General features: G+C 43.6%; 1 protein-coding gene across 2 annotated transcripts in view; it reads left to right on the forward strand.

Annotated features, from left to right (window-relative positions):
* CYFIP2 (cytoplasmic FMR1 interacting protein 2) overlaps positions 1–9,411 on the forward strand; it is a 67,795-nt gene extending 58,384 nt beyond the window's left edge. For both annotated transcript variants that reach the window (XM_083488324.1, XM_083488325.1), the window contains exons 29-32: positions 1,105–1,343; positions 1,767–1,914; positions 3,075–7,644; positions 8,485–9,411. In XM_083488324.1, the coding sequence (XP_083344450.1) occupies positions 1,105–1,343; positions 1,767–1,914; positions 3,075–3,242 (555 nt within the window). In that variant the 3' untranslated portion in view covers positions 3,243–7,644; positions 8,485–9,411. The remainder of the gene's footprint in view (positions 1–1,104; positions 1,344–1,766; positions 1,915–3,074; positions 7,645–8,484) is intronic.
* Positions 9,412–13,798: the final 4,387 nt, after the last annotated feature.

The raw sequence follows: 13,798 nt of genomic DNA on the forward strand, positions 1-13,798 counted from the left end.
TCAGCAGTTACTGCTATATACCACCTACATAGGGTTGAGATGACATAACTGTATGATGGCTGAAGTGCCTTTAGTTGTTCCCCGTGCTGCCACATCTCATCCTGCCATCCTGCCTCCCATTTCTGTGCTGCGTATTTGTATTCTACTCATCTTACTGTTCTACATCAAGCAAAAGCTTACAACTTAGGAGTGCAATTCTCCAGGCAGTGGTCCTGTGTGACCCTCCTTCATTTCAGTCTGCAAATACACTGCCCTGTTTCTATTGTAAAATGTGAAGGAGGTCCCCTCTAGCAGTGAGTGTTAGAAAACTGGGTGGGTGGAGGAATCTTAACTTGATGGTGCTTTTTAAATTTTGAGATTATTAACAAATGGGAGAAAACCTATTTACCCATTTATCTTATTTTTAACCAGCCGTCAATTTCTAGTCAATATAACTAAAATAAATACAAAAAAATGATTGGAACCCTGGTTCCCTTTTAGTATCTGTCTGAATTTAAAATATTCATAGAGGATGGCATCCCTGATTATCAAAGCTAAACTTGCACATTCAATTGTATATTTTAAAACATCCTAAAGAGCATATATCAAATAACTAGTGTGGATGTGCATATTTTGATTAATATTTCACAATAACCTGCTGTTATTAACAACAGTCTAACGAATAGGCATGTAAAATAATATAACGTACACTACAAACTCTGCAGTAACAAAGCGCCCTTGCATAGCAGTACTTTGCTGCCAGGCATTAAGTATGCAGAAACAATAAAATGTGCAGGAAATCTTGAAGATAATAATAATAAAAATAAAAAAGAAACACATGTTAGAGAAGCAAATTTCAGCTTCTCTTTTCCACCACACTCTTGGTTATCCTCAAAGTAATGAATATTTGGATAAAGGAAGGATACTTTTGACAACTCACTCCTAATCTAAATAACAAAAGTACCTCAATGTTCTTAAGCACAAATTAAGGGCAAAGGAAACTCCTACAAGAAATATTATTTCCAAGTGCAAAACACAGGAAGGAAAAGGTCAACGTGATGAGCATTCGAGTGGAAAGTGACGTTTTACACCTTCTTTTATTCTTGGGCTTCTCTTCCTCCTCAGCAAATAGCCATAGCCCGTGAAGGAGACTTGCTGACCAAGGAGAGGTTGTGCTGTGGCCTGTCCATGTTTGAGGTTATCCTGACTCGCATTCGGAGCTACCTCCAGGACCCCATCTGGCGTGGGCCTCCCCCTACCAATGGCGTCATGCATGTTGACGAGTGCGTTGAGTTCCACCGGCTCTGGAGTGCCATGCAGTTTGTGTACTGCATTCCTGTGGGGACAAATGAATTCACTGCTGAGTGAGTAGGCCTGCACTGGGTCGCATTGAGTTCTAATGATCATGTATTAGAGGATCTTTCCCCACAGCCAGGAAAGCTATAGCAAATCGGCAAATACCTCCTTACTTGAGGTTTGCTTCCACATGCAGGAATGTGGGGCGCTTTACTAATGACTGGACACTGTATCTCTGATGCCAGGAATGGGGATTCTCTAGTGATAGTCAAGTGAGTTATCTTTTGAATGACTCTGACCTATTTGGCCTAAGGCAAAGCACTGGCTTTCGTTATACTGGCTTCTGAGTTGATTTGCTCATGAACTGATACTTGCTGTTCTCTTAACATAGAATCAAGCAACCAGAAATTCTCAGGACAAGCAACTCAATAATACCATGCCAGCCATCCATTCTTGATAAGTAATTTCTTCTATGTCCCATTTCCCTCCAGGCAATGTTTTGGAGATGGGCTGAATTGGGCTGGCTGCTCAGTCATAGTCCTCCTGGGACAGCAGCGTCGCTTTGATCTCTTTGACTTCTGTTACCACCTGTTAAAAGTGCAGAGGCAGGATGGGAAAGATGAAATCATAAAGAATGTGGTAAGTCTGGGGGTGAACACTGAGCTGAATGTCAGGTTGCTTGACTATTTAGCTCAATATTGTCTACTCCAGTGGTTCCCAATTAGGGGTCCAGGGACCCCTGGGGGTCTGTAGAATGCACCCAGGGGGTCCACGGCCCTTACCTTCCCTCCTCAACTATTTTTTTTGTCATTTTTGCATGGAAATATCACAAATTTTATGGTCTTTTCTTTAGTATATCTAAAATCCCTTGCTTATTAGGGGCTACCCCACATTTTGTTCAAAAAAATTGCTTTGCAGAGGTAACTACAATAAAGTTATCATAATTTTCAAAAGTGGGGCGGGGGGTCCATGGCTTGGCTTTTGAAAAATAGGAGGTCCTCAGTAATTAGCTAATTGGGAACCACTGGTCTACTCCAATTGGCATTGGCTGACTGTGGTCTGAGATAGAGATAGGTCACATTACATCACCTGCTACCTGGAGTGGAACACAAGAAGCTGCCTGGAGACCCCTGGGTATAGGGTGGTTGTTGTTTAGTCGTGTCCAACTCTTCGTGACCCCATGGACCAGGCACTTCTGTCTTCCACTGCCTCCCGCAGTTTGGTCAGACTCATGTTAGTAGCTTCGAGGACACTGTCCAGCCATTTCGTCCTCTGTCGTCCCCTTTTCCTTGTGCCCTCCATCTTTCCCAACATCAGGGTCTTTTCCAGGGAGTCTTCTCTTCTCATGAGGTGGCCAAAGTATTGGAGCCTCAGCTTCAGGATCTGTCCTTCCAGTGAGCACTCAGGGCTGATTTCCTTAAGAATGCATAGGTTTGATATACAGGGTGGTATATAAATTCAATTAATGATGATGATGATGATAAGCACTTCTGGGCTGGGGAACCTGGCTTTGTGGGCCAGATCTTTATCTGGATCTGCCTCATGGCCCAAATTTGACAGGCTGGCAGGGCCACCCACCTGTCAGTCAAGTGATGCCATTATGTTGCTAATAGGTACGTAGGAAATAAGAGGTGTTATTGGCATTTTGTCTCTGCAAAAAGCTAGGAAGGAACTGTGTCAGGTATTAGTTACTCTAGCTGTTCTTCGCTCCAGCCTTCCAGCATTTGCCTAGCTGTAGAAGCAGAGGTCTGAAAGCTTCATTGTTCTTTACTTTGCCTGTCTTTTCATTTCTTCTCTAGCCTCTTAAAAAAATGGCTGACCGGATCAGGAAGTACCAGATTCTGAACAATGAGATTTTTGCCATCCTGAACAAGTACATGAAGTCAGTGGAAACAGACAGTTCTACAGTCGAGCATGTGCGCTGCTTCCAGCCCCCCATCCACCAGTCCTTGGCCACCACCTGTTAAATAGTCCGTGCTGGAAATGAAATGTGAGCATTTGTGTCTCTACATCTGAAGTCAGTGAGGAAGGAGCGACTGGATCTCAGAGGCCTGGAAGGGAAAACCCTGAGAACACAGATCTGTCAACAGTGCAGACTTGGATGGACCCAGTATACAAAGAAGCATTTTCCTAGAAGGCCTGTTTTGAATGCATGTTCTTCTATAGTATCTTTCTGGTTGGTTTTACCCATAGCTTTGAAAATGTGGTGAGATGGAGCAAAATGTGGTTTTTTCTCCTGTGGTATCGTCAGCTTTTGTGATGACCAAGAACAACCCAATCAAGCACAAAACTTTATGGCCCTTAAAAGAGTTGTTGTTTTTTGGGGGTGTTACAGTTGAAGCAGTCATCGCTTCAGTGTGTTGCAAGTCTTCCGCTTGATGCACCATGTGACTGAAAAGCCTTCCTGCTTGATGGGAAACAACAGCTTAAATGTTTAAAACATTCAGAAATGCTAAGTTGTTCCTGCAATAGATGATAAAGAGCTGTGTGATTTACGCAAGCAAAAAAAAAAAAAATCAGGTTCTTTTAGAGATGGAATATTGACTATCATTCTCCACCTAGAGTTAGAGGATTTTTCGTCATTGCCTTGTTGTCCTCTGCCCTTCTAAAATTGTTTCGGGTGCAATCTTGTGCACAATTAGCTGGAAACAAGCCACATGTATAGGACAGTGTATAGGACCTTTCTAAGTTTACTTAAGCGGTGGAGCATTGACAAAAGAGTCTTCTCATATTTTGAATTGATTATCACTGCTATGGTGGCTCTGTATAATACCTTCCCCTTAACCAAGTACTGTTGGCAGTAGTTTTACCTGAGCGCCTAGGATTTTACACAGCCAGGAGAAGAGGCACTGATTGCCATGACCCAGACTCTTGATAAAGTTGCCGGGTCAAGGAACTAGTAAGTTCTTTGAGAAATGCGATTGATGCATTCTTTGGGATATAGTCAATAGAATAATGAGATCAATACACTTCCCCATTCTGGGAAAATATATGACATTTGGTTCAGACTTAGGTATCCAAACTTTGGAAACAATGCTAAAAAATAGATTTGGCATGACTTCAGGGTGTTTAGAAACAAACAAAAGGCAGCAGCTTATATATCATTAATATGTGTGGTTCCAAAGGCATGCAGAATTTCAACAAAAGTTAAAAATTGCCCTGTCATAACCCTGTAGAACAAAGAGGTAAACATAGGAATTTCTGTGTGAACGATTCACAGAATTGGAGATCGAGGCGGGACTCAAAAGGTCATGCTTCTGCAGTTCCCTACACCAAAGGAGACCTCCTGTCACCAGTGTACCCTAGAGCTCAGATGAGAGTGTACTGCTTGTAGGAGGTAGAAACAAGAAAGGGATGTGTATGGGAGGAGAAAGCCTGGAGAGAAAATACCAGAGACAATGCAAAGAAGCCATGTGACAGTGCTACAGAGAATTCTCTCCAAACTAATGAGAAAGTTTAGAACAAGTCTACTGAGACAGGTACCAAAGTTTAGGGCTGTATAATATCTTGAAATGAAAATAGCATTCTTTAAGATATTGAAAGAAGAATTAGTTTCTGCTAGGCTATCATAAGGCACTTGAGTTATTTACCATGCAAGTTTCCCGTCCCCCAGTTGCCTACCGTGACTATTTAAGGGTTTCAGAATTGCAACCCTTTAATATTTAGGTAGTTTAGATTGAATTTCCTACAAGGAAAAGGCAGCATTTGATCTCCCTTCTGATTTGCTCTACAGATTTCAGAATAAAGCATTAAGGAAATATTTAAAATGCAGTCTATTAGACAAAGGGCACACAGTGCACCAGAAAGATCTCCTATACAAGCCACAAAACAACGAAAGGGAGAAGTGCAGGACCATAACCATGTTCACTTCACTGGGGCTTGCTCAGGAAAACATCCTGGTAGATTGTTGAAGGGGTGTATATGTTGGTGTGTTGCCCTAATTTTTACCCTGTCAGGCTCCATCACTGTCAGGGCAGATGTCAGAACATCCAGCATTTATCCCAGACTCCAGACATTTAGTTCTTTAGTCTAACTTTCGCCAAGAGAAATCGCCACTTTTAAAAAAAGTGTTGGGTTTTTTTGAAAAACAACCAGGTGTTTTAGGTCTGTGTTTTTCCTCCTTTGTCTCACCATAAAGCTGATACAGTACTTAATTGCTGGTGTTTGGTTCATTGTCACAGCATGATGACAAATCTTACGAAGCCAGAGACTTAGCATTTTTTTTCTCCTTGAGGGCGCATGAAGTAGAAACCTCTTAATTGTCTATGTCAGGCACAGGAAGAACATTCTGTTTCAAGGGACAGCAACGACATGGAATTATTACCATGAAGTATGTTTCCTTTGGCAGATACCTTTATTTCCTTAAAGGCTCTCATCTTTTTCCAAAGTAACTAATAAATATCCCTCCACAGAATCTGGGGGGCATGTTTGCAGCATTTCAAACTGCAAGATACATCTTGGAATGTGGAATTAAGGCAATGCTCAGAAAAGTAACCTGAAGACTCTTAACTCAGGCAGAAACAAACAAAGGGGCTTGGAAGTCCAAAGGGGGGAAATTAACTTCCAGCAAATCCCATCTTAAATATCTAATGCAACAATTAAAGTGCTTCAGGGGTTTTTTTGAGAGCACATATTGTCAGTTTAACTGAATTTCATTCTCTTCATGCACCTTAGTAACCCTCAACTTCAGATTTGCAAAACTGAACCAAACACTATGTAAACACCCCAGAGTTAGAATCTGAACACATCTAATGAAATAGACAAATAGGATGCTGTTCATTTTTATTTTTATTCCCACAGCCTTTTCAAAATAAAGTTCAATCTTTTTGTGGTGGTTACTTAACAGAGCATGATACCACAGGTGTGAACACTCAGGCCACTTGAGAAAGTCATTACAATCCAGAACAAATGCCATTCTGAGGCCTACTCTGTAGTATCAGCTGCAATATGTTATATTTAACAGCCCATATCCAATAGAAGAGTCAACTAGATGATCATAATTCCAATAATCGTTTCCAGTTCTATGAAATTGAATTTTTAGCTATGCTCACACGTTGCATTTTAACACTGTTACTCACACATGGGTTGTGGGTTATTCTCTGTTCAGATCAATGCTATTTATAGGGAAATCCTAAATGCTTTAAGTACACAAGTGAGAAGGAAAACAGGGTTGACTTCTGAGTCTTTGAGTGTGGGGAAAACTCAGGGTAAGTTTACAGTTTTTCCTAGAGTTTTTAAAGTATCTGTCCAACATGGTTTCCTTTCTCCCAGGATGTTTTTGCCCTGAGATTTCCATCTTTTGAATTCCCAGCAAAGAATCCCAGTGGCCTTCATAGGATGCTCTTTATGAGATAGTTCTGGTCCTCCTACTTGCAGACTAAATAACAAAGTTGTTATCAAAGAGTGAGCTGAGTGAACCAGATTTTCCTCCATGCTAAAAAAGAAATGTAACATCTAAGTCTGTCCCCAACTGTGTGTGAAGATACACTGTCCCACAGGAACACTTTATGCCACAAGAAACAAACAAATATAATAATTAAGAATACCTGCAAGAATGTTCCCTGGAAGATGCTGTGGATGCATCTCTTCTGTGATCCACTGTTCTGTCCTAGCCTTCCCATCAGCATCTACTGTAAGAGGATAATTCTTACATAAAGTGCCATTACTTGCCTTCCAAGAATGCCCAGAACAATGAATCATATGGAAGAACGGAGTGGAACTCCTCTGAGGACAGACAGGTCTTACTCCAGACACATAGCTTATGGGGGAGTAAGCATGAAATGCACCTCCTATATTATTTAAAAAGAAAAAGGTGTTTCTCATCTATCAGAATTACAAACCCTGGATCAGTGATCCTTACCTTTTCCCCTGTAGGTGGAAAAGCATACTGTAGAGGCCCGGTGGCTTGGACCCAAACTCGTCCTGTGCCAATATAATGCAAGAAAACCTCCTGGAGTTCTGCTGATTTTTCAGCCTTGGGTGGGCCATGCCATGCCCTACGTTTTTGGGTGTGTGTATGGTGGCGGGGACACAATGGAAAGGAGCCAGGCCAGGAAAGCCCCATTGCATGAGCAGAATTCTGCGTGTACTTCTCTGGATCCAGCCCATTATATTTTTGAATAGACCAGTGGCTGAAAAAGGGCTAGGCAAAGGACGGGGAAATGATCTGGGCTCCCCCTCCCCCATGCCCACCTGTCATTCCCCTGGCATCATATGACATCAGGTTATTCAAGCTTTCCTTGTCGTAAAATAGCTGGGAGTCTTCCGGTCATTCCTTTGCAGACATGCCCTACACAACCTTGAGGATGTCTGGGTGGACACGTCTGGGGAGGGGATGGCCTTGTGAGTAAAATCAGAACCTCTAGAACAGTGTTTCCCAACCTTTTTTGGGCAAAGGCACACTTGTTTCATGAAAAAAATCTCGAGGCACACCACCATGCCAGATGGGGAAAGGTCACTTTTTACTTATGCAAAAAAAAAATAAAAAAATAGTAACAGCATAGAAGGTAATGGTTGGCTAGCATCCCTCTTCCAAATATGCTAGGTTTTTATTTGCAGGGACTGTTCTACATGGGAAAGCATTCAGCACTGTCATTCTCCCATCTGCCATCTGAATTGGTACTATTCTGGGTCAACTTACTCTGCTGCATGTGTAGATGAAAATGGCACCAAGTGTGGGGGAGGGGGCAGAACAGGTTTCAGATACAGGATATTAAGCATACACGTACTTCAGATTGAACTGGTTGCTTGCTTTGCAAGTTTTCATTTCCCAAATGACTGCCTTGGCAAGCGCAATACCTACCAGGCTCAACGCCGGTCTCGCGCTGCCGCTTCCCGCGCTCTCAAGGACCCGGGAGGAGGAAGGCGTGAAGGGAATCCCGAAGGCGCGAAAACCTCGCGCATGCGCAGGCCTTCTGCCTGCGACAGCCCAGTAGGCCGGCCGAAGCGAGCGGCGATGGGATGTGGGAGGGAGTCCGCTCGCCGCCCCGCGTGTGCCTATGTGGGGCACGTTACAGCCCCGTGACGTCAGCGCCACGCAGGCAGCCAGGCAGGCAGACGGCGAGAGCCCCGCGCTGGGCGGCCTCTCCTCGCCGCCGCCGCCCCGCCTCTCGCCGCCCAACTCGCCCGCCTCCCTCCCACGGCACACCAGGCAACGTCTCGCGGCACACTAGTGTGCCGCGGAACACCGGTTGGGAAACACTGCTCTAGAAGACCAAATTTGGCACACAGACCATAAGTTCCCTGTCCCTTAGTTAGGCTGCCCTAACCCCATCCTCACCACTGTCTCAAGTCTTGATTGCCGCTTCCAAGGCTGTTTTTCAGTAAAAATAAAATAAAAACAGGCACCATGTTTAGGGGCCAGGAAAGAAACATGCAATGGTGTGTAACATGTCATTTGGCTTTTTAAGTGTTTCTGGTGGGAACCAGGAAACCACAAAGGTACGTACCACAAGGTAGGGCCTGACAAAAGGATAAACCAAGCCTTGAGGATGTAGACTCCAGACTACTTCAGCAATGATGATGAACAGCTGTGGCCCTTTCAGGCTTTAAACAGTCTATCAGGTTGATTTTTTTGTGACTTGACATTAAAGAACAAACTCTCTGCACTTCAACCATGTTCCCTTTACCAACAGAATTTGTCAGAAGTGTCAGTGGTCATATTAATTCCTATTCTCTTCTGTATTATTCTGGTTTTAATTGATATTTGTCTATTTGAGAACATGAGCAAGGTGCTGTTTTTAAGAACAGATGTTTTTAAAAAAGGACTTTGCATAATTCTTTCAAATGTATCATATTTGTATGAAGACTTGTCCAGGACTTTTTTGTACAATGAATTTACATTTATTTATGGTGCGGTATATTCAGAGTAGTGATCAACTATGGTGTTTGAATTCTTGAATCATATTTGCTATGCAGCGGGAAATGATATATCTTGTTTTGTATTTTTGTTCCTTCATCATTGGTCAACAGAAGTTCTTCATTTCCATTCAAAATGCTTCTGTATCGATAAGACACCCTGTGTGTGGTGACATGATGACCTGTATTGCAACTTCCAACAATATGTACAGCAAAGCTAGGATGAATCCTGTTAACAAGGGAAAAATAAAAGTTGAGTCATAAATGGTTTGAATGAAAGGGTGACAAAGTTGCTGTAGCATTATTACAAAAACAGGTGGTTTGGGGTATGAGGCGAATCAACTCAAATTGGGGCTTATACAGGTCTCGGTGCTACATTTAGATCTGGGGATTCAAATCTTCCCAGCTGTAGTTCCCTTGCCTACCAGCTGCCACAATACTTGTCACTGCCATGTTCTTATTACGCTTATAATTCAGCAAGCACAGTGTCAGGAGCAAGACAGCAATAAACCACCCCATAGTGGAATGTCAGGCATAACAAGCACAGTAGTTCATCCCCAGTAAGTCTTGCCCCATGGATCTGTTGCAAAGACTGAAAGTCCTTGCCTCCCTAGAGCCATTTAAGTTCCCTCTCTCCAGGGCTTTTTCAAGCAGTTGGAGGTTGCACCTGTGTGAAGCCAACCTCTCTTCCACCCTTTTCATGCCTCTCTGAATGCAAGAATACAATAGCCACTGGAGCTCACAGAAAGTGTGGGCTGAGGTAAATCTCCCTAGCAAATTTCACCCCCGTTACATGAGCACTAGGTACACTGCACTCTCAACCCTCACCCTGTTTATGGATATACTAGTAATAATGGCCTACCGTTGAGGGCTGTTGTAAAGATTACTGAGATTATTTGTTCAGAGAATTTCAGATACAGTATATCAGTAACCTTTTCAACATAGTCAAGAGCTATCTTTCTATTGCAGACGGAGAAGGGAACTGAGGCTAAATGTAGTTTACCTCAGACCACTATTCTCACATATATACACACACAAAAATAATGGCTTTGTGTGTATGTCAGTCTTTGTAAGCTTAGTTAAGTCCACTCTCCTTTACATTACTAGTGTGTAAAATGTTTTCCCTCTGGAAAGCAAACATGGCCATTTCATTTCTCCAAAGCAATTGGGTAAGATTCACCAGGGAAGCAATAATTTCTGTTACAGCCACACAATGAAAAATTTAGCAATGAACCTTTTTTTAAAAAAAGTAGTATTGTTTTCAAAAACTTAAAATAAAAACAACCGATGACAATATTCACGCAGAGCATGTTAGAGAGAGATGCCTGTATCACTTTACAGATCACTAACCACTTTTGCAACTGTGATTCCTCTTGGATTATCAGCCAGTGCTAATATAACCCCTCTACATTGTCAAGTGAGCTGGGTGGGTGGGGGATGGGACCTCCCATTTAGTTACGAATGTGAGAAGCCGAAACCACACCCCATCACCATGCTCCTTTTTACAATGCCTCAAAGCACCTGATTTTGCTGTGTGATACCCTCTCATACACCTGTGTCCCGAATGTTGAGCCAAGCCTCCTGCAGGAGGAATTATCCTTGAATGTCCAGATCAATGGCAAAAAGTGCAGTATGGAGACCGCAATAGCGAGGGACCGATTGCTGGTACTCTGAGTTGTTCCATATCTCCCCATACAGCCAAAGAACATACCAGAAGGGACAAAAACCTGTGTTAACCTACACTCCAGATACTTACAGTTGCCTCAGCCTCACAGCACACCATTTCCAAACCAGTATTTCAGGTGTGGCTACATTGCTAAGAGACCAGTGTTCTGCAGGGATGTTTCATTAGGAGGGCTGGAAGGGGGAACTTGTAAAAACGGACTCATTTGTCAAATGCATGTACTGTATTCAGATCCCTTTTCCATTCCAAACTGCATCAGGTAGGGGGAAATCATACTTCTTGTTACGATACTGTTTGAATTGCTTGAAATTCAAATAGGCTGGACCACAAATAGGAGAACAATCTAATATGGAAAGAGAAGAATATCCATGATTTTTTTTCCTCACCCCCTGGTGGGCATGTAAACACTGAATATTATCAGTTTCCACCTGTAGAAAGAAGTATTTAGTAGAGGAAGGAACTGTGCCAGTAGTACAATAAACTCTAGCCAGCTTGGTCAATTGGATGACCTGGTACAAGTCATTCTCAATGTGTAGGATAGGAAATGAGGTTGAATAGCTTCAGTTAAAGAACTTCAATCTATTGGGCACTCCGATTTTATCATCATTATAACAACAAATCATTCAGAAGGTGCCCCTGTAGCAGACTGGCCACTCAGATTGAAAGGATACCCCAATTTCCACCAAGCCCAAGACTTTCCAGGTGCATACTGCATAAACAGAAGCACTTCACACACAGCCTCTCAGCAATACAAGCAAGTCTTATGCCACAGGATATGGTGCTTTCAGTGTCTCTTAGTGTTAAAGATATCAGACATGACCCATGGGCCAGGTATCACCTGGGATAAAAATCATTCCCCCAGGAAGGGCATAGTTCCATGCGGAGCTGGACTCTCATTCCAAGGGCCTGAAACTACTGTACCTCTCTTTCACCCCAGTCCAGGACAGCTGTAGTTCCATATGCTGGAAATGGTCCAAAGAAAATCACAAAGAAACAGCCTAGAAGGGGGGGAACCAATTTCAACCATAGCCTATGAAACTAATTTAAAGGGGATGGGCCAAAGCAACTCAAAAGGGGAGCATCCTTTGGGATCAGCTTTACTGGCAGCATAGCCCACCACCACAGCTGTAGTTTTTACTCTTCCTTTCCTGGCACCAGAAGAAGGTATGCCAAGGGGGGGGGGGTTGTCCTGCACAGCAGCCGCCACTCAGGCTGATGGAAAGTCCCAGGAGGGCCTAGACCTGATAATAAAATGTCAACCCAGCAAGAACAGTCTATTGGAGATGCTGAAATTGGACCCTGGGACCTTTTGCATACAAAGCATACAGTCCCTGTCTATAAACTTGCTCACCTTCTCTGTGGGAATTGGATGTTTCAATGGCGTACGTGCATAGTTAGCACATGTTTTGTTATCTAAGAAATAAGGATCTTATTTGCTTTTGATTTCTGCTCCAGGCATTTTGTGAGAATAAAGTTCAACACTGTTGTCCGAGCCTTTCATTTCAGTGTAGTCAAACAGTATTTGGGGCTTGCCGAACACTTCTTAAACAAACTTACAGGGGGTCAGACCCAGGCTAAATGAAACAGAATCAAGGAGGCTTGGGTTAGCTATTACTAACCATACCAGTTTCAATGGGACCTAAGTACAGTTAGCTTCTTCTGTATGCAACCCAAGAGCATAGTCCCTATATTCAATCTCCTCTCCTGAAAGTTCTTCCTTCCTATTCCCACGTGTGAGGTCAATGTCATCCATGTGAGCGTCATTTCTGTACACCCCTTTTCTCCACACTGAAATCTGGTTCACACATTCATACCTACATTTGATGAGTCATGAATCATACATAATACACTGCTATTTTTTTAGCGGTGCCGGAACTCAGCTGAACGCCTCCCTTGTTCTCTTATAATGGCAATTGTGCCCACCCGAGAGGTACTGGAACTGAGTTCTGACGAGTTCTGGCTGGGGGGGGGGGGGAGCCCTGCTTAGCCACATGTGTGAACTATATCAACTGAAAGAATTTGTTGAGTTGACTTTGGGTGGAAGGAAAGTTGTGCTGGTAATATTTGTCACACCAGCCCATCCACACATCCAAGACTTTAGTTTGCAGCTGGCAAGTAACAAACATAGATCTGTAAACTTGAGCTTCTATCATTGGGGGCTGGTTCATTAGGGCTAGCCGAGCACCACCCCACCAACCTCAATCTTTCCTCAGCCTTCTTACTTCTTACAACCACTCCAGGGGATGACCCTGCCTGTCAGCTTCCTCCTCCTCCTTGGTCTCTGGATTTCCCTTGCAGAACTCAACAGGGAGGCAGCTGGGGACAAACTTCCACTGGTGACTTGGCTCTGCCTGTCATTGGCTCTGGCTCCACCTATTGTTGGTTCTATTGTCGGTGCCAATAAGCACCAGCCACCCCTGACACAGGTGGCGCTGTGGGTTAAATCACAGAGCCTAGGACTTGCTGATCAGAAGGTCGGTGGTTTGAATCCCTGCGACGGGGTGAGCTCCCGTTGCTCGGTCCCTGCTCCTGCCAACCTAGCAATTTGAAAGCACGTCAAAGTGCAAGTAGATAAATAGGTAGCGCTCCAGCGGGAAGGTAAACGGTGTTTCCGTGCATTGCTCTGGTTTGCCAGAAGCGGCTTCGTCATGCTGGCCACATGACCTGGAAGCTGTACGCCGACTCCCTCGGCCAATAAAGCGAGATGAGCGCCGCAACCCCAGAGTCAGCCAGGACTGGACCTAATGGTCAGGGATCCCTTTATCTTTGCCTTACCCCTGACTTATATATGTGTTGGCAAAACATGTGCAAACTAGTCATGGGCATCCAAGGCCCATTTTATTTTGCTGCTTTTGCTAGAGAGGCTTCGTGGATTTCCCACTTTTAGAGTGCAAGTTAAAGAAACTTCCTCCAGCGCGCACACGCACACACAAAGTGGAAGCGTCTGTTTTCCAGGCAGAGCTGAACTCAGGTATGAGAAGC

This window comes from Podarcis liolepis, assembly GCF_965112155.1.
Source record: "Podarcis liolepis genome assembly, chromosome: 2".
NCBI classification, from domain to species: domain Eukaryota; kingdom Metazoa; phylum Chordata; class Lepidosauria; order Squamata; family Lacertidae; genus Podarcis; species Podarcis liolepis.